This window comes from Lepidochelys kempii, chromosome 4, assembly GCF_965140265.1.
Source record: "Lepidochelys kempii isolate rLepKem1 chromosome 4, rLepKem1.hap2, whole genome shotgun sequence".
Classification (NCBI taxonomy): domain Eukaryota; kingdom Metazoa; phylum Chordata; order Testudines; family Cheloniidae; genus Lepidochelys; species Lepidochelys kempii.
The window spans coordinates 123115879-123143677 of record NC_133259.1 but is presented as its reverse complement, the minus strand read 5'-3'; the positions used below and the strand labels follow the sequence as shown (position 1 = coordinate 123143677).

General features: G+C 42.7%; 1 protein-coding gene across 1 annotated transcript; it reads right to left on the bottom strand.

The window, feature by feature from the left end:
* Positions 1–860: 860 nt before the first annotated feature.
* On the bottom strand, positions 861–27799 carry LOC140910822 (uncharacterized). The gene is made up of 9 exons (XM_073342748.1): positions 27728–27799; positions 18308–18766; positions 16288–16423; positions 10052–10140; positions 9048–9111; positions 7763–7851; positions 6110–6222; positions 5044–5200; positions 861–1524 (listed from the first exon to the last, which is right to left on the bottom strand). Exons 1-9 carry the CDS (start codon positions 27780–27782, stop codon positions 1373–1375), a joined length of 1314 nt encoding a protein of 437 aa, XP_073198849.1. The 5' UTR covers positions 27783–27799; the 3' UTR covers positions 861–1372.

Below are 27799 nucleotides of genomic sequence, written 5' to 3'. Positions count from 1 at the left end.
TGACTACTGCTTGGAACAGGAGTTAATCCTAGTGGTTATTGCAGGAGTTGGTAGCCAGGAATAGAAGTCTGGGGTCAGAGCTGGAATCAGAGTTGAGGGTCAGAGCTGGGTTACCTGGAATGAGGCAAGTCTGGGTCCAGAGCAGGAAGGTTCTGGCTACAGTTCTGTACAGTTCTGGCTGGTCCTATGACAGATGTGTAGAAAGCTGCTTTCAATTACTGTAGTGCTTCCCAATGTTTTCTGAACAGACGTCTGATTGAGATGGAATGGAGGAAAGACCATCGCTACCTCCTCACACTTTAGTTGTTGTATCTGCTTCTGTCTGTCTGTTTTCTCTCTTGCTCCTGTCTTCTTATCTTGTATTTTCACCTTTTGGGTATGTGTATGTGGCCAAAAAAAAAAAAGACTTTTCTCAGTAGTGAGTCTCAGAGCCCAGGTCAACTGACTCGGGTTCACACTTGGGGGCTAAAATATAGCAGTGTAGATATCTGGGCTCGGACTGGAGCCTGGGCTCTGAAAGCCCAAGTCAGTTGACATGGATTCTGATATTTGCGGCTATGGGTCTGTTTTTGCAGTGTAGACATACTTTTTGTTGCTCCTTCTCCCCAGTGCTATGTGCAGTTCGGTGGCTTTGAGGGTCTGCGTTGCATATAGAGCTGAGTGCCGTGAAGGAGAAAGAAATGACTGTTGGGCTGCTTGCCATATGAGGGAGCCCTATAATAGCGAGCAGCTTCTGCAGCCAGTTCCATTGGGAACTAGCAACAAACACTGGAGAGGTGTTTTTCCATAATTGCCCATCACTTTCCCTGCAGATATCCTCTCACAGGTATGGAAGACGGATGAATCTGGGATCATGCAGCTTTCTCTGCCCCACTCCTGCCTAGGGGAAACAGTCACGTTTTTGGAGTGGAAGAAGAGATTCTATATGTTCTTAAGAGGAATTATGTTTGTGTTAAGTCCTGCCATGGTAGGAATAGCTAGCATATACTGTAAAGAGACCATGTTATATGATGCTACCACATGCTCACTCATGGTATTGTCTGTTGTTGAAATTGAGAGGATTGCCATGACACACACTTTTCTTCCTTCGCGGTGGGAGTGATGATGTGCAAGGATGCACCTATTCTTATTCTTGAATTAAGCCAGACCTGCACAAATCAAATCACTTTCTAAGTTTCATTTTTGTTCACATTTTTGTTAATCGGCTACAATTAAATATTTTGGCTACACAAACAAATCCCCAAGGATTAATAATGTCTTACATTCTGCCCAGACACACACTACTAAATAAATATCTGTCAAATCACCAGACATGAGAAAAGAAACTGAGAGAATGCTTGTGATTTTTACAACTCTGTACAATCCTAGCCAACTACCAGCCGGCATATACTGGTTCTGTGCGCCCAGTCACACCATAAGTTGTGTGTGGTCTCACTCCTTTTGATAGTAATGGAGATTTTAAAGTTTTCCTGCCATTTTCTTGCCTTTGTTTCAGAATTATTACAGACACAAGGAGGACTGCACCTGGAAAAATGAAGAATGAAAATTATTTTTAGGAGGGAAGGGAAAAAATGTCAGAGGTTATTTATTCTGAGCTTTATTGATAAAGCAGTCTCACACTCTGACAACTTAAGGCTTTATTTTCATTTAAATTAGTGCAAATTCATTTTGGGTAGGTATAATTTCAATTCTCATAACACAACTTTGAAGGTGCAATTCTACTATGAAAGGTGACTGTATAAAAATGATCTTATTCAAATCTCCTTTTTGATATGCAGTCTCATTGGCAGACTTTAATGACAAAATTAACTTGGCTGCTCTTTCACTGTTCTGTGCTAGTAGAAAGAGGGCTGGCTTCTATTTAACATACATCCCCAGAATTCTTTTTCTGAGTTGGTTATACGTATTCACATCTATTGAAAGACTTGGCTGAGAAATTAGTTTGACCTGCAGAATCCCTATAATCCTGTAATGAGGCACAAGGAGGAAAGAACCAAGATTGACTGATTCTAGCCTGAGTGTGCAGGATTGTCAGAAAAAAAATTACTTCTAAACTGAGCATGCTGGACACGGAAATAATTGACAGATATCAAGCTCTGCAGTGCTATTTTTAGTTGCTTTTTGGCAGAACCACACTAGAGAAACTGATCTTAATGACACATTTATGCTCCTCTGCTGTGATGCACCAACATGCTCACCCAGGGCAGAAAGATGTCCAACTTTTAGATTCTGAGTGAGCAAATGCAAGCCCGTAGTAAATGTGTGGGTTTACATCAGCTCTGAATTTGTCCCATAAACCTTTATGAAATATTCCCTAGTTCTTGTGAATTTGGTATTTTTCTATTTAGTCCTCGTTCAGGCTACTTTAACTGAGTGTTGAATGGTTTTCTTCAAAAGCATTTCTGATGGAAAAGCCCAAGAGTGGTAGGAGGTGAGGCCAACCTGGACAGTCTTTTTCACACAAGCCTTTTTTTAATATATTTTCCTGCCAAATACCTATTTTAACTGCTACTTTCATGACAACTTTTGAACATACAGGGCTCCCGACTCTTGAAATGCTATTTTGACTCCTGGTGGAACCAGCATGGCAAGGAGCTGAAGGAGGAGACGATCCAGCCTTCAAATGATTTCCTGTCTCGGCCAGGCAAAACCCCATCTGACTGGCTGCCTTCACCACATCCCCACCTCCTGGGGAAGAGCAGCTAATCAGGTCTGCTGCAGGAAGCAGGCAAAGCTCTCCCCTTTCCTCTTGGAAGCTTAGGGGAGGTTTGTGGGGAGGAGGAAAAGGAGTGGCTGACACCATTCTCTTAAGGCGGGTTGGGAAGGAAGCAGTAGAAGCTCAGCAAGTCTGGGCATCTCTTCTCCCTCAGTGAAGAGCGGGTCATTCTGCTCCCTGCACACACATTTTGTGCGCCCGTCCCATCCCTGGAACACCATGCCTAAGAAGGGGATCACTGTAAATGCTGTCCAAGGCCTGGGTGGGGAGTGGAAGAGAAGAACCCTTGGAGGAGCACTGAGGGACAAGAGGTAGGGGGAGGGAGAGAAGAGGGCAGAATTATTCGCTGAGCTCGTGATGGCGGAGATTGGGGCTGGAGGGGGGGACACAGAATTAAGTAGAATGTTTGGGAAGAAGCTGGGAGCTCCACACCATCAGGTGGCCAGCAAGAGCTCCTGAAATAGGGGCCAAAACAATCTTATATAAGTTGGGAAAATTGGCAATGCTGTTACTGCCATTTCTTTGAATATGTATCAGTGTGGATCCCACTGTAGATGCACATATACCTGATGCACGAGATCAGATTTTTTATTTTTTATTTTTTTTTATGGCAGTGTCCACTGGGGCTGTGCAGGATAGGGTGGCTGTGACCCTCCCTGAGTTCCCTCTTATTGCCCATGGCAGCAAGACAGAACCTCATACATGTATGACCTGCTAGTTCTTAGCTTTGGCTAAATTTCATCAAACCCTTCATAAAAACCCTCATAACTTTTTTGACTTGGGATCGATGATGACACTTTTCCCCTCAAAACACCCACACGACAGCAGGGAGGAACTTGGGAAAATAATTAAGGAAGGCCAAATTGGCTTTACAGGCAGTAATGGATGCCTCTGACTTGGCAGCTAGGTCTGTGGCCTTGGCGGTGATGCTGTGTAGAGCATCATGGTTCTAAGTATCAGGCATGCCTAGGAAGGAGTAGGCCATGAACGAAGACCTGCCCTTTGAGTGTGTGGAGTTACTCTAAGTATACTGAACGAGGAGTACTTGTGGCACTTTAGAGACTAACAAATTTACTTGGGCATAAGCTTTCGTCGGCTAAAACCCACTTCATCAGATGCATGCAGTGGAAAATACAGTAGGAAGATATATATACACAGAGAACATGAAAAAATGGGTGTTGCCATACCAACTGTAACGAGACTAATCAATTAAGGTGGGCTATTATCAGCAGGAGAAAAAAACTTTTGTAGTCAAAGAAACAATGGAATCAGGATGGCCCATTTCCAACAGTTGACAAGAAGGTGTGAGTAGGGAAAAAATTAGCATGGGGAAATAGTTTTTACTTTGTGTAATGACTAGGCATCACTGATGACAATCAGTTTCATTGAAAATTTCCCAACCAGCTCTGTGCTCCATAATCCCCTTAGCTTCACAACTGTCTTTCTATTGGCCATCACCTCAGCACAGAATCAGCGAGCTACAAACCCTTAAAGCAGGACCTCCCTACGCATCCTTTCATAGGGACAAGGTGTTTCTGAGACTGCACTCTAACTTCATCCCTAAGGTGGTCTCTAGAGTTTCACCTGATTAGTTGAGTAAAGCACCAGTGTTCTTCCTGATGTGCGCAAGCTACATTTGATGGATGTTTGCAGAGCCTTATTCTATTACCAGGACAGGACTAGACCTTTTAAGTCTGTCTCCTCATCTCAGTGGCTATATCTAGCTTGTTGAATGGCCAAGCCATCTCATCATAGAATTTCTAAATGGATCACAGTGTGTCATTAGGTGTTCAGCCTCTTTTCCTCTGATTATTAGGGCACCCTCCACCAAGGCACAGGCAGCATCCCAAGGCACAGGCAGCATCTTTGGCCTGCTTCAGAAATGTGCCAATATGTAACAGCTGTAAAGAACAACCCACCGACTTCTGTCAAATGTTACACCCTCAATAGGCAAGTGGTGACTAGAGATTGGACTACAACCCCGGAAGCTATTCTTATGTCTTTAAAGCTGCTGTCCCATACTTTTATCATAATGTACTATTGTGTTTTCAGACAATATTTTAGGGATATTAAGAAATCTAATGAAAATAGGCTAAAGAATCCTAGGAGGGACCATAATTAAGGGACACAGATTTAATTCCTCTGAAAACAAAAATGCAAGGAACAAGCAGTGGCCAAAAGAAGAGAACCCACACAAGAAATGAAGATGTCAGAAAACTAGTCAAGAATATACCACCAAGGGAACACCTCCACTTGTTTAATCAAGAAGTTACCCAAGTTGCAGGTGGATTGTATTCCACTTTTACTATAACATAAATACTACTCACCTGCTGAAGAAACGGCTAGTAATACAATGGTTAGAGGAGCCAGTTCACAAGAGTTTCCTGCCTTATAAAGAAATGTTTCCATACAATACTGTGGTTGAGTGCTCCCAGCTGGGCAGAAGGCATTAGAAGGACACGCAATTGGGTTCACATCTGGGCTCTAAGGAATTGAAAATACAAAATAGGTAGCTTCATCAGACAGGTAAGACTGTATTATTTGTTAAGCACTGACACTGCTCAGCATGGTGCAGGACACTAAATAAGCCAGGAGCAGTGGGGGCTGAAGCTGGGTGCCCCAGCACCCCGCCCCTGAAACAGAGCTGCACTGGGAGACCCTCCCGCCCATACACAGCCCCTAGCTGCACCCTGAGCGGTTTTCAAACTTTTTGAACCGAGTCCCCCCTTTGAGTTATATTTTTTGGTTGCGTCCCCACACAGCCCAGACAGGCTGGGTGACCACCTGAGTGAGTCAGGGGGTGGAGGTGGCGCTCCCTCCCTGGACCCCTAAATGAAGTAAAACTGTTTATATCCAAGAGTCCACCCCAGCCCAGAACCCTGAGCTACCCCTTCCTCCCCCACCGAGCCTTGGTGTTTTTATAGCATGTTGAGAGGGACCTCAGCAAGAAAAAGGTTGAGAACCCCTGCCTGAAATTTACAGCAAATGAGTCTATTTAACCAACCTGAAGTTACCACTTTTCAAGTCATGCATGGGTACACTCAGGATGGCACCATTACTTGTAGGATTTAGAGCAACAGGTCTGTTACACTGCCTTGCCCATATTTCAAGTAACACAATTAATGGGCCACTCTCCAGTCTTTAGTTTCCCACAAAACTCCCAATGGAGGATCAGTGGAAGCTTCATGTGTGGAGCAAGGATAGGTACATGACTCTAGAGGTGGCTAACATTTGTGACTACTCCTCTCTAACATGGCTGTGTTTACATTTTTTTTAAAACGAAAAACCAAAAGAATGCTACAAAGGAAGGGGATTGAATAAAAATGGTGTTAATTGTAACAGATCAGCTACATTTGGTAAGACAGACCACTGCTGCGGCTTAGAGAGACTTACAGGACAGTAATAATTTTCTGGGCATTTGTCACAGCTCTCCTTGCCCCTTTGTACTTGGTATTCTCCTATATTGCAGATCTCACATTTGCTGTCGCTGGCGCCTTTATATGTACCTACAAATCAAAAGAAGCACAAAATGAGGGGTAGGACTAGATTACTGGGGCTTTTGGTATCAGTGCATGGTTGACCTGTGCTTTAAAGGAGTGAGAGAGGAAAACTGATGAAAACATTTAATGCACGAAGCAAAAATTGGGCTCTCAGTTGGTCTCTCTATGGTGATGGGCAGAGAAAACTAAAAGAACACATGGGCTTGGGGAAGAGGGAGGAAACCTGCATTTTTAAACTTGGCAAATAGAGTAAGTTTGAGACATGAGTTCAGTAGAAAACAGGGAAATACTATTCTGCATTTTCACATATTTCAAAACCAATGATGAGAACAAGTTGCAACGTTCTACGCTGGATCCAAAGTTCAGAGGTGTTTGTCTATAATTGTGGTTTGAATCCATTTCTCCTATCCAACTGAAAGTTGATAGCTGTTTAAAAATTGTTAAATGATGATTAATTTTTTTCATTTTCTGAACTTCAATGTTCATAAGAACTATGGGTCTTTAAAATTGTGGGGCTGTATGTTTGCTGCATTTAATGTTTAATGTATCTTGTGTGTTTGAAAGCACTACTTCACTATGGAACTTCCTGGTGATTTTTAGCCCTGCTACAGGGGCTGTAGCATAATGCCGTATCACTGACTCGTATGTTGCTTGGTGTTTATATGAGACAGTATTGAATAGAGGCTAGAAATCACGTTTTTCTAATTTTCCCCTTCATGAACTGCTTGTTTATAGATTTAAGCCAGGTCTACAATGTGAGTACTGGCATAAGAATACCGGCATACTATCCCAGCAAAGCTCTTCTAGTGGATGGAGCACTTAGTGACTGTGCTTTTGCCCATACAGCTTAATTCATCTCTTGTGAACAAAATAAATTATACAGGCAAAAGCACTGTATTAGGGGTTTTTTGCTGGCACAGCTGTATCAGTCAGGGATTACATGTCATCACACTCTGTGCCACTGCGTATGCACAGAATTCATGTCCCCCGCAGATTTCTTTTTCTATAGATATATAGAATATAGATTCTGTTGGAGAGGTGCTGCAATTACAACTTTCGCCTACCAAGGGCTGCTGTGATGCCAGAAGAGACAGCAGCCAGCTAGTGGATAGGGAGGGGAAAGAGGCTGCATTCCTCACAGTGGGGCCAGGTAAGGAGGCATGGGAGGGACAGAGTGGGGTTCTTGGGGGTGTTGTGTTACACTGGGGACAGACGGGCTCAGGAGCTAGTGGGGTGACAGCATTGAAACAGGGACTGTATGGGAAGGGGGCCAAAATCCTGATGTACTGGTGCTGAAAGCAGTTTTCCTGCCAGCGTGGTAGAAATAAAAGTTGCAAGAACTCTTCTGCATTAATGATGAAATGGTGTGTCCTGCAAACACTAGCCCATAAACCCATGTCAGCATTGTTGCTGAGAATAGGTGCCAGCTGCTGGCCAGTTTGCAAATAGAGATCAGCCAAAACCATCTGCAAGTTTTATTCTCTAAATAAAGCTCATTGTCCTCAGCCAGAATATCAGCTGCATTTCCCTTCTTTTAATTAATTACCTGGCAGACAAGGTGCACATTCTTCAGATGCTTCTCCAAGGGTCTCTTCTCCAGTGGGACACATTGTACACTTGCTGCAGTTGGTAGTACTTTGGAGAGAAGAGGAGAGAGGAAAAGAAATCTACAAATATAGCTGAACTCTAGCTGAATCATCTGATACAGCATGTAAACTGCATGACGCTGAGCAAAAGCTGACTAGGTCTAAACTATTTGGATGTTAATGCTAGCTTTATTTCCCCTTCAGGCCTTAAATTAAGAGCTGAGGCCTTTGTCTATATTAGGGTTTTAGCCAGCTGTTTGGCTGCATTGGTACAAACTTCTAGTGCAGACCCCTGTAGCTGAGGTAAGCTACACCAATGCAAGTCGCAATTTACAGCACATCTACAGTAGGGATTTATATTCCAGTGGCTGGCACCCTACTGTAGACAAAGCCTAGGCCTAAAGGTACACATCAAAAGAAAACGAAGGAAAAGGGGAGTGGCCTTATGGGATGTGAAACCTTCACAGAACACTAATCAGTTCTGATAACTTCTCAGCATCCAAGCTCATCACAAATAGAGTTAATCACCAAATGCCCCAGTTTTCTTAAAACAAAAGGCCAGTATTTGCCAGCTCATGATTACTTATTTTCTTTCTCACCCTTCCTTCCCCCTGAGGAATTTGATAGTGAATTCTCAAGTTCCTCTCCATCCAAAATTATTCTCATGCCTTTGCACCGAGGAGTTTATCTGCTGCCCTCTTCACCTCTTTTGTTATCCATGGAGTTTAATCATTAATATAAAACCACATCTTGGACTGCGGTGTGACTGTCAACTGATGGGAGTTTCTAATTCTATTCACTTTTGTTGGCTGCTTGTCTGCCACACGACAGTGTAGTCTGGGTAGAAGGGGAATCCTGAACTGAAACCTCCCATGCAGCAGCTAAATATGTTGCCATTGCACCATCACTGGGCCAGCCTCATGGCACAACTGAAATTCATGTATAGGGTCACCATTCACTCATCATCGCTGACCCACTGAATTTTTAGGATCTTTTACCTTAAGTCAGTGTTCACGACAGTGTCAATTTCAGTTAAGGAGAACAGAATATTGGAATATTTAAGAGACTCACAGGCAGATCCCCCTTAAAACATTGCTCAGTACGGAGATATTCATCGATCAGCGTGAAAAACAAGGATGCCTCCCTTTTTGCCAGTTGAATTAGTGTCTTGAACCATTTGCCAATAGTAAAAGAATCCTACTACCCTTTCCCACACCCCTGAAAAATGATATATGTATTTCTTACTTGCAGAATGATCCATGTGGACAGGGCATGCAGAATGCTGAATTTTTCTGGAAGCTGAAATACCCTAAAAAAACAGAAAAGAGGAATCTTCCCTGTAATGGCACCAGTCACTCAATTATCAAGGTTACAAAGAGTTAAGATGAGTCTCAGCAATGACATGTAAAATCTTGTTGTGTGTTCTCCTGACAGTGATTTGGGGGAGAGGGGTGTTTGAAAAAATTTTTAAGGAGCCTAAAACCAGGGGAGAATCATAATGACCTTGCAATACTAGTGTGACATCTAGGAGGCTCAGACACTCCACTTCAATCTAGTGCTATTGCCAAGATTTAAAACTCTGTCAGGAACTGCAAAGTGACACTTTGTGCACCTGTGATGGGTAGGCAGGCCCTGCAGAGCTTCTGGTATTGCACAGAGTGCTCCATCCCCATTTTACATTGAATCAAGTGAAGGTGAAAAAGGCTATTGACAAAAGTGCAGGTTTGGGTATAGGCTATCAGCAAGTTCTCAAGGATGTGCAGTTGCTGTCCTACCTTCCCATACAAAAGCTATAAGGAGGGATGTTTTGCCTGGACTGAGGAAAGGCAACTGTGCTTCTGACCTAGTCATCTGAAGTAGGAGGAACTTACTCTAATCGGGGTACATGAACACCTGGCCTCCCCTCCTGAAGAAAATCAAGAGGACCTGAAGAGAGAGAGAGAGACCCTACAGGAACGTTATCACAGGCTAGTACAGGTGTGAGGGGGAGCATAAGCTATTTTGTTACACACAAGAACAAGGTGATATGCATGGTTTGATGGCAATTTTCCCATCAAATTAGAAAAATATATTAGAACAGTCAAAGGAAATGGAATCCATAGTTCAGGTTTTTGGTCTGAAAAAACAATCCTGTTACTAAATGCTACTTTTTCTTTTAAGTAATCTGTTACTGTAACCAGTTATAAGAAAAATCTTGTACATTCTGGCATCACAGCACACCTTGGAAGTGCGTAAGAGTCAAAGCATACCTTTTCCACATGGTCTGCAAGCTGCTGCCCCGGACTCATTGGAATAAGAGCCAGGCTGACAGGGTAGGCATGCAACACTTTTCACTAAACTAAAAAGAGAATTGAATCAAGTTAGTTCAGTTTTATCTATGTTTCATGAGGAAAAAAGCTTCAGTCAAATTTAAGCTGCTTAAATGAAGGCTTCTGAGCTTGGCAGACCTATTTGTTTGCTTGTATCTGGTGCATCTCTAGGAAATAAAGAAATAGTTTAAGGAGGATGAGGCAGTTCCGGGGGGGAAACCCAACTGGAACTAGCCTGAGCTTTAAACATTCAGTTAAGAAATGAAGTTCTCGATTGCATTAATACGAGAGATTGTTTATGCATTTCCTGCAGTTCGCTGCAAGCTTTACAGATAAGTATTGGGAGAACAAGATTACAAAGTCCCACCCTCAAGGTAGTTAGGCCAAGATTTTAAAATGGGTGCCTGAAGTTAGGAGCCTAAGTCCACACTGAGGCTTGTGAGAGGCCTGATCTTCAGAGGTGCAGAATGCTCAGCATCTACCATTGATTTTTATGGGAACTAGTGGATATTCTGCACCTTTGAATATCAGGTCACTTCAATAGAAGCCTCAGCAAGGATTTAGTAGTCTAACTTGAGGTATCCAGTTTTGAAAATCTTGGCCATACAGCCTAAATGAGACCTGAACAGGAGCTGGGGATGGTAATGAAATATGTTCTCTCCTTTTTTTAGGAGAAGAGGTGCATATACTGGCTAATGTGTTTCTTATAGGCAGATCCAAATCATACCACTTTTCTAAATGAGGAATTTCCTTCTCAGTTTGATCCCTCTCCTCCATGACCCCTTAGGTATCTTTTCCCATCCCCTATTACTAATGCCACCTTGGAACTTGCATTCTGATCAGATATATCATGTTGTTACTGATTCTGAGGCCTGGTAGAATTCATTGCATACCTGGCTGGGGGAAAGAGGCACTGAATGCAGGTTCACATTGCAGTGGACTAGCAGCTAGCTCCAGCTGAGATTTGTATTAAAGGTAAAAATTAGGAGACATAGATTCAGTGGCAGAAACATTTGTTCTTGGAACTGTGAGATCCTTATTAAGGCATCACTGGTAAAATTGAGAAACCTGGTAATCTCTTAATCTCTAGCTCAGGAGTCCAATTGTGGCCATTGTAATAGCTTAATTGCAAGAATCTAGTCTGGCCTTTGAAACGGGACCAACCCCCTGCTTTAAATTAAAGTCACCAATAGAACAAGCTATGCAGAGCCCTCCACCATCCATGGGGGTTTCATAAACTGTGTTGAAGGAAAAATTAGCTGCTCAACCATAATCAGCTGAAGCTTTTGGCACCCAGTGACAGGACTTCTTATTAAAGTATTCTAATGCATTCTATAGCTCTGAGGCTGCCTGTACACATTTGTATATGTCTAATGTGTGTAAATGGCCAATACATGCTTCCAAATGAAATATTTGCACACAGCTGATCAGTGAGTCACAACCCACCATGCACACGAGGAAAAGGTCTAATTTCTACAGGAGACCTAAGATAAAGCAGATGAGGCCAGACAAATTACAGCTGCAACCAAGTCAAGACTGCACTATACCACAGATCCCACTTAGCCTATGAAGTCTGGACAACCTGAGGACTGGTTTCTTGGGCCAACACATGTATTTGTAGGCATTTTGATAGTCACGGTAGCACCTTGCAATCATTAATTAAGCCTCACAGCACGTAGTTGAGCCAGTGACATACTATCCCCTTTTACAGATAGGAAAACTAAGATGCAGAGAGAGAGTTTGAAAGACTCCTTTGAGTTACCCAGGAGGAAATTTGTGGAAGAGCTGGAGCAAAAAACCCACATCTCTTGGTTCCCAGCCTTAGCCCTGATCTACACTACAAGTTTAGGTCGAATTTAGCAGCGTTAGGTTGATTTAACCCTGCACCCGTCCACACGACAAAGCCATTTTTGTTGACTTACAGGGCTCTTAAAATCGATTTTTGTACTCCCCAACAAGGGTATTAGTGCTGAAATCGACATCACCGGGTCGAATTTAGGGTAGCATGGACACAATTCGATGGTATTGGCCTCCGGGAGCTATCCCAGAATGCTCCATTGTGACCATTCTGGACAGCACTTTCAACTCAGATACACTAGCCAGGTACACAGGAAAAGCCCCGGGAACTTTTGAATTTCATGTCCTGTTTGGCCAGCACAGCAAGCTCATCAGCACAAGTGACCATGCAGTCCCAGAATCGCAAAAGAGCTCCAGCATGGACCGAACGGGAGGTACTGGATCTGATCGCTGTATAGGGAGATGAATCTGTGCTATCAGAACTCTGTTCCAAAAGACAAAATGCCAGAATATTTGCCAAAATCTCCAAGGACATGATGGACAGAGGCTATAACAGGGACCCGCAGCAGTGCCTTGTGAAAATTAAGGACCTCAGACAAGCCAACCAAAAAACCAAAGAGGCAAACGGCCACTCCGAGTCAGAGCCCCAGACATGCCGCTTCTATGATGAGCTGCATGTAATTCTAGGGAGTGCCCCTACCACTACCCCACCCCTGTCCGTGTACACCTGCAGAGGTGGAGCCACACGCAACAGGCATGAGGATTTTGGGGATGAGGAAGATGAGGAGGAGGATAGCGCACAGCAGCAGGTACTGGTGAGTGTACCTTTGTAAATATAATACATGGTTTAAAAGCAAGCATGTTTAATGATTAATTTGCCCTGAAGACTTGGGATGCATTCACGACCAGTACAGCCCCTCCTTTTTAAATGGCCAACCCAACGGGTGCTTGGTATGGGAAAGGAGGGCACTGCTGTTTGAAACCATTCCCACATGTTCTGAAGGTTGAAGAAGCCAAAAGACTGTGGCTTACCATGGCTGCCTGCAAGCCGAATTCTGTTGCCCGACCCTGTGTGTGTGTGATCTCTCACACCAAACCAGCAGGCCCTCAATATAAGAGGCAAAATGCGACCTTGTACCAAAAGCACATGTGTTATGTAATGTTAACAGCTTGGTTCACCGTGAAAGAGTCTACCCATTGTTCTCTAAAATGTGTCTTTTTAAATACTACTCTCCCTTTTTTTCCCCCCTCCCATAGCTGCAAATGTTTCAATGCTCCCACTATCATCTCTGTCCCAGAGGCTAGCTCATATAAGAAGGCAAAAAAACCGCACTTGTGATGAAATGTTCTCTGAGCTCATGCAGTCCTCCCGCACCAAAAGAGCTCAGCAGAATGCGTGGAGGCAAACAATGGCAGAGTCCAGGAAAGCAGAAAACCAACGTGAGGACAGGAGGGACGAGCAAGATGAGAGGTGGCAGCAGCATGATGAGAGGAGGCAGGATGCAATGCTGAGGCTACTGGGGGATCAAACTGATATGCTCCGGCATTTGGTGGAGCTGCAGAAAAGGCAGCAGGAGCACAGATCGCCACTGCAGCCCCTGTGTAACCACCCACCCTCCTCCCCGAGTTCCATACTCTCCTCACCCAGATGCCCAAGAATGCGGGGAGGGGTGGGGCCAGCCTCCGGGCACCCAACCACTCCACCCCAGAGGACTGCCCAAGCAACAGAAGGCTGGCATTCAATAAGTTTTGAAGTGCAGTGTGGCCTTGTCCTTCCCTCCTCCCCTCATCCACCACCCAACCCGGTGCTTCCCTTCTCTCCCACCCCTCCTGGGATACCTTGGCAGTTATCCCCCTATTTGTGTGATGAATTAATAAAGAATGCATGATTTTGAAACAACAATGACTTTATTGCCTCTGCAAGCGGTGATCGAAGGGGGGAGGGCAGTTGGCTCACAGGGAAGTAGAGTGAACCAAGGGGGTGGGATTTCATCCAGGAGAAACAAACAGAACTCTCACTCCGTAGCCTGGCCAGTCAAGGAACTGTTTTTCAAAGCTTCTCTGATGCCCAGCTGTGCTCTTCTAATCGCCCTGGTGTCTGGCTGTGCATAATCAGTGGCCAGGCGATTTGCCTCAACCTCCCACCCCACCATAAATGTCTCCCCTTTACTCTCACAGATATTGTGCAGCACACAGCAAGCAGCAATAACAATGGGAATATTGGTTTCGCTGAGGTCTAACCAAGTCAGTAAACTGCACCAGCGTGCTTTTAAATGCCCAAATACACATTCTACCACCATTCTGCACTTGCTCAGCCTATAGTTGAACAGCTCCTTACTACTGTCCAGGCTGCCTGTGTATGGCTTCATGAGCCATGGGAGCAAGGGGTAGGCTGGGTCCCCAAGGATAACTATAGGCATTTCAACATCCCCAACAGTTATTTTCTGGTCTGGGAAGTAAGTCCCTTCCTGCAGCTGTTCAAACAGACCAGAATTCCTGAAGATGCAAAGGTCATGTACCTTTCCCGGCCATCCCATATTGATGTCAGTGAAACGTCCCTTGTGATCCACCAGTGCTTGCCGCACCATTGGAAAAGTACCCCTTGCGGTTTATGTACTGGCTGCCAAGGTGGTCTGGTGCCAAGATAGCGATATGTGTTCCATCTGTTGCCCCACCACAGTTAGGGAACCCCATTGCAGCAAAGCCATCCACTATGACCTTCACATTTCCCAGAGTCACTACCTTTGATAGCAGCAGCTCAGTGATTGCATTGGGTACTTGGATCACAGCAGCCCCCACAGTAGATTTGCCCACTCCAAATTGATTCCCAACTGACCAGTAGCTGTCTGGCCTTGCAAGCTTCCAGAAGACTATCGCCACTCACTTCTGAACTGTGAGGGCTGCTCTCATCTTGCTATTCTTGTGCTTCAGGGCAGGGGAAAGCAAGTCACAAAGTTCCATGAAAGTGCCCTTACGCATGTGAAAGTTTCGCAGCCACTGGGAATCATCCCAGACCTGCAACACTATGAGGTCCCACCAGTCTGTGCTTGTTTCCTGGGTCCAGAATTGGTGTTCCTTGGCATGAGCCTGCTCCATTGCCACCAGGATGGCTAAATTGCCAGGGTCCGTGCTTTGAGAGAAGTCTGTGTCCATGTCCTCATCACTCTCGTCACCACACTGCCATCGCCTCCTTACCTACTTTTGCAGGTTCTGGTTCTGCACATACTGCAAGATAATGTGTGAGGTGTTTACAACGCTCATAGCTGCCACAGTGATCTGAGCGGGCTCCATGCTTACTGTGGTATGCCGTCTGCAGGAGAGTAAGAGAGCAGAGTTGCAGCGGAAGCGGTGGCTGATGATGGATGCCACAAGAATAGATATTTATAGAGAATGACGAGAGGATCTGCGAGGTGGATTCAGGAGAGCAGACTTGCAGTGGAAACGGTGGAGAATGACGATTAGCACCGTGCACGTTTCCCAAGGAAGAACACACGTACCCGAGAGCCCATGACAGACAACATGGAGAAATTCGCTATTGAGACAATAGCAGCAGAGCAGAGTTGCACCGGAAGCGGTGTATGACGATGGTTAGCAGCACCCAGGAGGATCAGAATGGATCCCCCAAGCCGCAAGAGAGCAGAGTTGCAGCAGAAGTGGTGGATGACTATGGTTAGCAGACCTACTACACCGTCTGCTGCCAGCAGCACCCAGGACACAACAGCGGCGGTGTCGGTGAGCTGAACGGGCTGCATGCTTGCCATGGTATGACGTCTGCACTGAAAAAAGGTGCAAAACAATTGTCTGCCGTTGCTTTCATGGAGGGAGGGGTGACTGATGACATGTACCCAAAACCACCCGTGACAATGTTTTTGCCCCATCAGACATTAGGAGCTTAACCCAGAATTCTAATGGGCGGCGAAGACTGCAGGAACTGTGGGGTAGCTACTCACAGTGCACCGCTCCGTAAGTCTTTGCTAGCCACAATAGTGAGGACGCACTCCGCAGATTTAATGCGCTTAGTGTGGACATACGCAATCGACTATAAAATCGACTTTTATAATATCAACCTAATTTCATAGTGTAGACATACCCTTTGTTTTTGATTAAGTAAAATCTTACATTTTCTACTGTTGGGAAACCCCATTAACACTGCTCCTGCAGCCCAACTGGGGGCAGCAAAAGAGATCCTATTCCAGGAAATTACTATTAATCCTGTTTATTTCTGTAGTGCCTAAGGGCGAACCAAGAACAAGAGCCCATTGGGCTAGGCACCTGTACAAACACAAAGTAGTAGACCCCATTGTAATGAGAGAGACAATACACAATCTGTGCCTAACCAAAAATACAATCCCAATCACAACAGTGGTCTAGAGACTTACTTAGTGTAATATCCTTGTGGGCAAAGCAGACATGACCGTTGTCCGGCTAGAGGCTGATAGTGACCAACTGGACAGGATATGCAATCAATAGGGTCTGCACAGGAGCCCTCTGAGCAGCAGAAACAACCCAATGTCTCTAAAGCAGAATAAACATTTTTTTAAAAATGACATTTGTATCCAAAGATAAAACACCAGTTTTTAAACCACAGATCAATATCATGAATGTAGAAATATCTTTGTCTAAGTGGGCCTCAGACAAAATATATTAAAAAAAATGTATCCTCACATAACACTAGGGTGACCAGATGTCCTGACTTTATAGGGACAGTCCCAATTTTGGGAGCTTTTTCTTGTATACACACCTATTACTCCCCACCCCCGTCCCGATTTTTTACACTTGCTATCTGGTCACCCTACATAACACGGTAGGATAGAAAAGAAAAAATATTGAATTTAATATTAAAAATCAGATTTTAATAATCCCAGAGTACTTGAATCTGCTCAGATTGGCACAAGAACAATTGCTGAACAGAGAGTATGTTATAGTCCAGGGCCTCAAATCTGTTGTCTCCATTGTGGAATCTTTGTAGTTAACAAGGCTATTTTTAATTTGAGAGACCAGGAAGTTTTTCCTCACTCTCACTCTAAAAAATAATTTTAAAAAATTACTTTTTATCATTGATTAATGTAAGTTTAGCAGGAAATAGAACTGAAGCAGAAACCCCCAAAGCAGAGAATTCTCCCTTAAGAAGAAACAGTCTTCTGGGCACGCGAAACTACATTACTATTCCCACATCATAAACATTCTATCAGTCTTAACTCTACAAAACCAGTTTAATCTACTTAGAATAATTATGTAGGATTTGCCATGCTAGCTCTTGGTTCATCAAATCTGTTATCGTTCCTCTGGCAGGAACCAATGCCTGCTACTTTGCAACAGAGCATGTGGGATAGGAAAGATTATAATGGACCCAATTGTGCGAAGTTGTATACGGTGGTATGGGCAATTAGTTCTTGACCTCTGCAGAGATTGTCTCATGCCTCGAAGCATCAGAGCTGGTTATCCCTCTCTTAGCATGCCCTGATACATGCTTTATTATCGATCCTAACATCATCCAGTCTGGTTTTAAAAATAAAACTATGGTATTTATTCAACTGATCTCCTTCTCTAGTGAATTCCATAGGTTGACCACATGTGGTATTAAGGAGAATTTCCTTTTGGGTGATTTTTTCATTGTGGAACATGAATCCTTATTCTTAATACTTTAGGCATTAGCAGAGAGCAGGTATTCAGCATTGTGTAGAGATGGAGATGAGGTCCCCACCAACAGGCTAGTTAGTGGAGACATTTGCCATCTGTTTCTGGTCTTTATATTCATTGGAGCTTTTTAATTCATTCTTATTGCCTAAAAAAGTGAGCTTAAAAATGGGAAAGAAAGCGCACACTCACCCTTAAAGGTGACCTGGAAAAGGGGAAGCAGGTTGCCCTTTCTTGCTTCTTTAAAGGGTATGAAAGGAGTCTGCAAAGGCTTATTTTTCATGTTTGATAGTTTTTACTTTAGAAAATCAGAAATGTCAAGTCTCTGAGGGGCTTCCAGTGTAACAGAGGTGGACTGGGAGCACTCTCAGCACTTAATTGAAGGGGCAGGAATACTGAATCTTTAACAGCGGTTTCTTTCCAATTGTTTGGAGCAAATAGTTTGAAATTGTTTTTGTTCGTATCTACCATACTTAGAATCACTTCCCCTCCCCATTAGCTACGTTTCACCGGCATTGTGTTTTTAGGTTGTAATCCTACCACTTCTTCAATCAACCACAGTGTCCTCTAGGTTAGACAGGGTGAACAAGGCCTGATGTCCTAATGTAAAAAATGAGTAGGGGGAAAAATCTGAGCCCTTTTTTGTAGCATGATACAGCAATAAAAAATAAAATCACACACCCAGTTTTTGTCCCTTTTGTAATCACCTCAATAGACAAAGTAAGAGAGCTGCAGCTGGGAGGGAAAACTTTTGAATCTTACCATTGCTGGGAAATGTTCCTGGTGAACAAGCTGTACACGCTGTCGTGTTCACTGCACTGCAGTTTGTGGAATCCATGGTGTTTACGAATGGAGTGGCTGATGGAACCCCAGCAGATGCTGTCACGTTTGGAGCAGTAGACAGCATGCTGGTAGGTGTTGTGCCATCGGGGGTAGCTGATGTTACCCCAGCCAACTCTGTCACAGCTGATGTTCGTCCGGGAGAAACCTGAAGAGTGGTCCCATTTGGAATAGTGGATACGGTTGTGGCAGATGGCACCCCTGTAGTTTCCGTGGGGTTTGCAGTGGTTGACAGCATTTCAGCTGTTACTGTCACAGCTGTAGTTGATACCGTAGAGACCCTGACAGTGGTTGCATTTGGAGCAGCTGACGAAACACCAGCAGATGTCAGTGGTGATCCCGTAGAGACCTGGGCAGTGGTCATTTGTCCAACAACAATACCTAAGAGGGGAAAAAGTCGTTGTTAGTGGCTCAGATAGTGTACTCCATGTGGGGAGACAACTCGGTGGAGTCTCATTTATCTAGCAGTTAATCCAAATCCATTTGCTTTTTTGATGTTTGTTTGGAAACATTTTCTCCATTATGCTCAAGGAGTGATGCAGAGAGAAGCAAACTAGATAAAAGTATATACAATAATTAGTGGTCTAGAGAAGGTAACTCGGGTGCTTCTATTTTCCCCATCTCATAACACAAGGAGACCTTCAATTAAGCGACAAATTCAAAACTGATAACAGAAAATATTTTTCACAAAGTGCATAGGTAGACTGTGGAACTCATTGCCACAGGAAGTTGTTGAGGCCAAGAATATAAAATCCAGAAAGTGACTGGATATTTATAGGAATAACAAGAATATCTAGAATTGTAATAACAGGTATTGAAGGGAATATTGAACCTCATGTTTCAGGGCTCATGTCAATCTCTAAATCTCATCCTGATCTCTAATAGTTAATGGGAGGTGAATTATCCTCATCTGCCCACTGTGGGGTTTCTTACACCTTCCTCTGAAGCCCACTGTTGGAGACAGGTACTGAACTAGGTGGACTTGTGGTCTGGTCCATTCCATTTTATTCCTTATATTGTTCTTATCACAGGATATCTGAGTGCCTTCCACTAGTGCATTAAGGGATGTGCCTAACATCTGTAACTTACATGGTTCATTCTCTCTCATATCCCCTCCCCAGGGGGAGAATTGTGTGTACAGCATAGTGTTTTGGTAGGATTTTTAATGTCCATGCTGCTTGGTGTTTACATTGGAGAAGGCAGGTCACGGAAGTGCATTCTACACTTGGAGTTGAAGGTGATGAGGTTTATGATGGACCTTAGTTCCTGGGGGAGTTCATTCCAAGATTGGACTGGCCTCCTGAGAAAGCTATGTCTCATGCATAGATGAGGTTTACCCTTATACTAGAAAGTTCCATTGTACCTAAGGAGCGAAGTTGTCAACCACAGTCGTCTTCATGGTGCTTTAGGTGATCTTTTTAGATATCCCAGACCTGGTCATTGAGTGCTTTGATAAGGCCCAAAACGTTCAGATTTGATTGAATATTCTCAGGGAGGCCGGTTTAAAGAGAGTGGAGAAGAGGTTTGATGTGCTTGCGGTAGCCCACTGTGCTGAGCAGATGAACTGCAATGTTCTGTACTTTGTTGGAGTCTCCAAAGGGCTGGTGATTTCTTGGCGAGCCATATTTTATTGCTGTAGTCCCGAGGAGGGGTGACAAAGATGATCAGCTCATTGTCTGCCAGAGTGGGATGGAGAGTCCGATCCAACCAGAGATGATAGAAAGCATTACTTATAGATGCTGCTGTGTGAAAGCTTAATGTCAGTGAGGAACCCAAGAGCACTCCTAAATTATGGACTGAACTACTAACCAATCATAAATATGTGCTTGAACTGAAGGAGTCCTCCCCATGGCATGGCATGAAACTCTTCAAAGTGTTTTTCCCTGCCCACCACTTTAGCAATTCCTATTTTCCTAGAAATGGGATGAGTCTCATACTGGATACTGTGGAAGTATCTGCAGGCAATCCACAGTACCTGGGGCAGAACAAATAGCACTCCCAGCATTATATTTGAATTGCAGGAGCTGTTCATTGGAGGATGATCCATTTTAAAAAATATAATCTACAATTCTGCATGCAAAAAGCCTCCTTTTTCCTCACTGGGTCACCTTTAGGGCATCATAATTCTGAACTATATCACCATCTGTACAATGCTTGGATCAGCATCTGAAAGGTTCTATTCTGTAAGGTTCCTAATGCTTTTGCTTTTACACTGCATAGCTTCGTGTGTTTGGAGAGGTGGATTCCTCAGAATCTTGCAGGAATGACTGCAGTTCAGTTTGCTTTGCTGTTACATGTAATAGGTTAAAATATGTCTCCTTGTTAAAAGTGAAATCTACAAGACTTTGACCTGGGAGTAGCCATTTTGGCCCTGATACCCATCCTTGAAGGGGAGAAAGACCCATTAAACTAAAAAGCAAGGAGAGTAGCAAGATTATTTAAATTTAGCAACATAATGATTAAGGCATTTCAAAAAAACAACAACAGCTGTCACATCAGTGTAGAAGGAGGGAGTGCAATAGATCAGGAAGTTGGCGTGGGGATTTTTTAGGTACTTTTTACAATAACTAACTGCTGCTGCTGAAATTGTGTGAACTGATACCTCAAAGTAGTAAAACACAATTATGAGACTAATGGATTTCTTTGTTCCTGCCTCCTCAACGCCTTAGCCAAAGAATCATCATTGTTACATCAGTGTCTGGAAGCTGGATCGGGCATAGATACAAAATGTCCAAAAACTGCTCACAAGTTATTGTGCTGGTGTTAAGAGAAATTAATTAAACATAAACAAAATTCTTGTCATAAACTCAGCTCTTGATAGCAGATCATATCCAGTACTAAGATATTGTTGAAGTGTGTAGTACAAAAATAACATCTTAATTTTCAGAATAAGCCAGTGATTCACACACCGTAATTTTACTTATTGAATTTTCCTCTGCTTAACCTGATGTTTACCCACCTTGTCCTAATCAGCACCCATTTCGGAGGCTCCAGCATAAAGGGAGTGTGTGGAACTTAAATGTAAGTTGCAGTGGAAAGGACAAGTTTAAACAACATTTAAGAACTGCTGCAATGTTCAATTTCAAGGAAGTGAATGGATCAGTTTGCATCAGAGGTATAAGCTATGGAAATAACAGGACATGTACACCATGGGGAGGCTGCATGGTTTAGTGGGGATGGCACTGAACTGCAAGTCAGGAGACCAGGATTATACTTTTAGCTCTGCCACTGACCTGCTGAGTGGGACGAGGCAAGACACTTCACCTCTCTGAGCTTCTTTTCCCCTCCACCCTTTTTCCGTCTTGCCTATTTAGATGGTGATTTTTTTTTTTCAGGGCAGAGACTCTCTCTTACTATGTTTTTGTACAGTATGTGGCATAATGAGGCTGCAATCAGCTGGGACTGCTGGGGCTATTGTAATGCAAACACCACCATCCTCATGGGAATTCAGCTGGTTTGCAACCTAAAGACATTTGAGAAATACGACTAAAATACAGAATTTAATTTCTACAACAGAATCATACAACTGAACAAATGGGTCCATTGACGGTTAACCTTTAAGACTCTGGACTTTTAGTCATATGAAAACTGTTAAGGAAACTCTTCTGTGCTTTACAGAGGTTAGAGTTACACTGACACTAACTTCTTTCAGAGTAACAGCCGTGTTAGTCTGTATTCGCAAAAAGAAAAGGAGTACTTGTGGCACCTTAGAGACTAACCAATTTATTTGAGCATAAGCTTTCGTGAGCTACAGCTCACTTCATCGGATGCATGTGAGCTGTAGCTCATGAAAGCTTATGCTCAAATAAATTGGTTAGTCTCTAAGGTGCCACAAGTATCATAGAATCATAGAACATCAGGGTTGGAAGAGACCTCAGGAGGTCATCTAGTCCAACCCCCTGCTTAAAGCAGGACCAATCCCCGATTTTTGCCCTAGATCCCAAATGGCCCCCTCAAGGATTGAACTCACAACCCTGAGTTTAGCAGGCCAATACTCAAACCACCGAGCTATCCTTACTCCTTTTCTTTTTACTAACTTCTTTGTTGATTTGGAATCTGAGATCTACAATTTAAAAATATTTAAGCCAAGGAGTACCTAACATCTTAACCATTCTCCATGCGTGCTCCGTATTGATTGTTGTTTGTCTAGCCTGTTAAGATTGTAAGCTCTTAATGGCATGTTTTCCTAGGAGCATATTCAGTGCTTAGCACATTTGGGGTGCTATGCAATAAAAGTTTCTGTAGCAAATTAGATTGCAGTGTAACCAAGGCCATTTAGGCTTTCTCAGTACTGAGCCGTTTTTTCCTATTAACTTCATATTAAATTTTTAAAATTTATATACAGAAATAACAAACTGTAGGTAAACTTCTCATAATACATACACTTTTTATAATAGATTAACCATTTGCTACTTCACCTTAGCTATATTTGAAACATTTAATTATATAAAATATTAATGTAATCATATATATGTATATATAGCAAATGTAATCAAAATATAAATCAATTATTTGTATTACACAATTTACAAACACAATTTGTTTATAAAACTCCAACTGGTTAAAGTAAAATTATTAAAATAAGATAAAGAATAGAAGCAAAGTTCAGAGGAGGGGCATACAGACAGGGAGGGAAGGGAGAGGGTAGAGAGGAGGGGGGGTCAGAAACAGGGACCATGCATTTAATAGGATCATTCAGATACTTCCAGGAAAGCATCTCACATCTGAGAATTTTTCTTGTTTATTTCTGTTACAGTATACAGTTCTTTCCATGGTGGCCAAGCTTATAATGTCTATGCTCCTGTCTTCAATTGTTGGTGTTTTTTTGGATTTCCAGTTTTGTGATACTAGGCTTTTAGCGATTATTAGTGCTCTGATGAGCCAAAGCTTTTCAGATTTATTCAACTTCTAATTAACACCCATTAGTTTTAAGATTATATGTTTCTCTTGTAACACGATTTTATTTGATAGGAAGAAAATTATCTCTGCAATTAAGTTCTGCCCAAAACATAAGGGTATCGGAGCATTCCCAGAGCATATGGGTTAAGTTAGCACATGTTTTGAATAGTGGGCGAGGGATCCATGCATCATCCATATGATTTTCTGCTGGATTAATCTTAAATGGAGGTCGAAGGAACAGTTTGGAGAACTGGTTAAAATGTGTTTCCACTGGTTAGCAGACAATAATTGGCCTAGTTCCTCCTCCCATTGCTTTTTTTTTTTTTTTTAGGGAATCCGTGTTTAATTCAAATTTGCTAGCCAAGTGTGCATAGAGTGTTGCCATAGGTCGTGGCAGCCTGAGTAATATTTGGAGAAGTGAAAGCAGTTCAGGTAGTCAAGGGTAGCGCAGGCAATGGGGCCAAACAGATGGGAGATGCCATGTTTCAGATGGATATATTGCCACTCCTCCTTAGTCTCCAGCCTGAACCTTTCTTTTAATATTGTAAAAGGGAGGAAGGTGTCATTTCCAGTAAGTCACTTTCCTAATACAATCTGGCCAAATGATGGGGTTTTACATAATTTTGAGGTATCCCAGATAGAGGCCTTGATACATAAAAAGGGGTGATTTTTAAGTTTAGTCAACAGTGGACACCAAGTATATTTGGCTGCCACAATAGTTGGTGGTTGTTCTTTAGGGAATCAGTAATAATCCCAAGGCAGCACACTGGAAAGGGGTAAAGGAGCAACCAATTCGGCTTCCAGACAGAGCCAATCCAGGCCTCTACAGCATGAGGGAATGAGCCACTGTGCTGCTTGGCTGAGAACTATTGCCTGATGGTAAAGTTCAAAGTTGAGAAATCTGAAATCACCTGCTTTGACAGAGAGCTGTAATCTCTGTAAGGAAAGCCTGGGTTTGTTACCAGCACCACACAAGAAGCACTGAACATGGTGTCAATTTTGGTAAAATAAAAGTGAGGAATATGGATAAGGAGGGAATTCAGAATAAAAAGGATCCTGGGAAGGGCATTCATTGTGATTGTTTATTGGTCCCCAAAGGCAGAGAGTTGGTGCCTGCCATCTATTGAAATTGTTTGATAAGGGCATGATTAATGCAGCTAGGTTAACCTTGACTACGTCTCTAATTTCCTTAGGGAACAGGATACCAAGATATCTGAGGTTTGTCTGTTGCCATCTAAATGTCCCTTTAGGAGTCACTTCCAACTAGATCCAATGAGATCTTCATTGCTTCTGACTTATCCCAATTTATCTTGTAGCCAGAAAATTTGCCAAAGTTATCTAATGTTTGCAGGATATTTGGAATGGATTGATCTGGATTTTTAATAACTAGGAGGATGTTACCTGCATAGGGAAGGATTTTTGTCTCTTGAGACCCTGATTTGATCCCTTGAATCCCTTGGTGTTCCCTAATTAGTATTGCAAGTGGTTCTAATGCTAGATTGAACAGGGGACGGGGGAGGGAGCATCCCTGTCTGATTCCCTGAAACCAATCAAGGACGGGGTTTGTGAATATTGTGCTATTTGTTAGGATACAAGAGTTGTGTTTGGAATATAACAGCTTTATCCATGAAATAAAGGATTTATCCAGGGTAAGAAACAGACATTGCCAGTTCACTCTGTGAAAAGCTCTCTTTGCATCAAGTGAAATGATTTAATGATTGCATGGAGATTTCTAGAGTGTTGAATGCCATAACATTAATCAACTAACGTGTGTTATCTGAACCATGCATATTTTATTAAATCCCACCCAATAAGAGTGAACCATATCTCTCATTTTTTCAAATCTCTTAGCCAATATTTGTAAAAGTATTTTTATATCAATATTGATTAAAGAGATGGGTCTATAGCTATTACACTTTTGTGCATCGTTACCTGGTTTATGTATTACAGCAATTAGGGCTTCCCTCAGAGTAGGCGATAATGTACCTTTCTTGAAGGCATCTTCATAAATGTATTAGAGCTCAGAGGCCAGAATTGCTTTGAAACTTTGATAGAATTCTATCAGTGGACCATCAGAGCCGGGGGTCTTGCTAGGACTCATTTCCTCCATGGCCCTGATTATTTCCTCTGATGGCTGCTCTTCTGAGATGTGTGGGATTCAATGCTGATCCTAATCAGAAACAGCAATTCTGCAGTACCTTTAAGGAAGGGCACTTTGGTGTCCATACCTTGACCAAAGACCTAGGCATGAAGTCCCCCTCTTTTGACTCAGTTTACCTTAAAATCTGAAGTCAATTTTCTCCCCTTGGGAACACAAGCCAATGAGCTGCCCTGGTTCCAATTCCAGTTTTGTTAAATGGGTTTCACAGTAAGCTGAGTGGTGCATTGGTATGTGCATTGGCTCTAGCATGCTATTGGGCTCTCCTGGAGTAAGTTTTCAGAAGGAACCATTATGATCACGTAGTATGACCTGCTGCAGAACAGCTCCTGGATGTTTGTCTTGCCATGGAAGTTTGTCTTCAAGCCACAAGTACTGAAGTAGATTTAAGTTCCCTGGATTGCACAGGACAGTTGACATTTTTAAAATGAAATCTTTTGTTGAAAATAGCTATTTTATTCCAAAACTGCACGGGGGGGTAGCAAAATTTGACAAAACTGCTGCAGTTTAATTTTTCACAAAAATTGTGCTTTTATAAAAGTAGTTTTTATCCAACATTCTAGAAATTTGGTGCTGAAATGGTTATTGAAAATTTTAATTTACCGAATTTGGTGATTTATTCTGCTTTCTAGATGGAAGGAATGATTTTTTTAAAAAGATCACTAAAAATACAGCTGAAAGACCTCCAGAAAGTGTTGAAGATGGGACAACTCATGTCAGCTAGGCCCCCAACATTGACCAAACAGCCTTTATTTGTCCTGGAAGTTCACTGAACTCTTTCAATTACAGAGCCAAATTCTTCCTGATTTCCAGTATTTGCAACCATTGATTTGTAAGGCAGGCATTCTTTAGCCTACAGTTTGCAAATGAAGCCTGGTGGTTTGCTGAATTTCCTACCTTTGCCCCCCTCCCCATACATTGTCTGCAAAGCTGGAGAAAATAATCATTCAATCCAAGTGAAATAAATCAAAACAGAAGCTACATATCTCGGGGAGTATAAAAAAAACCCCTTTGTTTTACTAAAAAAGAAAAGGAGTACTTGTGGCACCTTAGAGACTAACCAATTTATCTGAGCATGAGCTTTCGTGAGCTCACGAATGTTCATGTTCAAATAAATTGGTTAGTCTCTAAGGTGCCACAAGTACTCCTTTTCTTTTTGCGAATACAGACTAACACGGCTGTTACTCTGAAACCTTTGTTTTACTAAAGAATGAAAAGGTGAACAAGTGGCTTCTGAGTGGGAGAGCATCCATATTTGCTTAACTCCTGGCAGAGCAGGGACTGCAAGTCTTGCTCATTTATGTGTTGTATCTTTGACAGACAGATAAAACTACAAAGTTAGTTATTTGAGCAGCTTAACACCCTGGTACGTCGCTTTAAAAATGCAAGCCTGCCTGTTTCAGTGGAGTAGCAGGATGTATTATTTGTTTGTATTCCAGTAGTGTGTTGGAGCACCAGTCATGCCCCAGAGCCCCCTGGTGCTAGACAGTACAAAAAGACTGTCCTTGCCGCAAAGAGCTTACAATCTAAAGGTATAGGCCTCCACCATGCGGACAGACAACGCCACTTGGCATAAATATGATACATATTGTAAAGAATACAAAGTTCTTGGAATCCCAACAGTAAAAATACTAAAACTAATCTAAAATATTTGTTTATAGACTTAAGAGGGACACATTCTGCCCTCAGATACATGAAAGCAACTCTCATTGAACTCGTTGGGAGCTGTGTATCTGAGGGTGACATCTTGCCCATAGCATGTCATCTGTTGTAACAGAAAGATAAGTATGTAAAAACCTCTTGCAGTATGTTCGATATCTATGCTTTACTTTGCAGAAAGACTCTGATTATTCTGTGTACCTTGGAGCTGCAAGGGTCATTTTCTAACACTTCCTCCTGCTTTTTTGTAATTCTGCAAGCAAAGTACTTTCCTGATTATTCAGGATTTAGTTCAACTTCTAAGTCTTTCTTCCAAAATATTTAAACTTAGCTGAGCAATGGGTCCAGCCATATTTGTTTTTCAGGGCCATTGTGCCAGCTGAGTGTTGCTGTATATATTTATATCCAATTGCAAGACTAAATGTTTTTAATCATGTCTTTGCAGCCTGTTTTCCTTTCCTCTGTACCCTCACCCTTTCCCCTGCTGTTATACATTGCTTCAGAAACCAGGAACTGTATGAAAATGCAAAGCCCCTTCTTATCCCAATGCAACAGTTTAGAATCATAACTAGTATCTTTCTAGACCAGAAAGAACAAGTGTCACATTTTTAAAAGTAGTTACTCACCCATCAAACAAGCTGCACCTAAACTCCAAAGCAGAGACCTGGGACATGAACCCATTTTCCAAGTGAGTCACG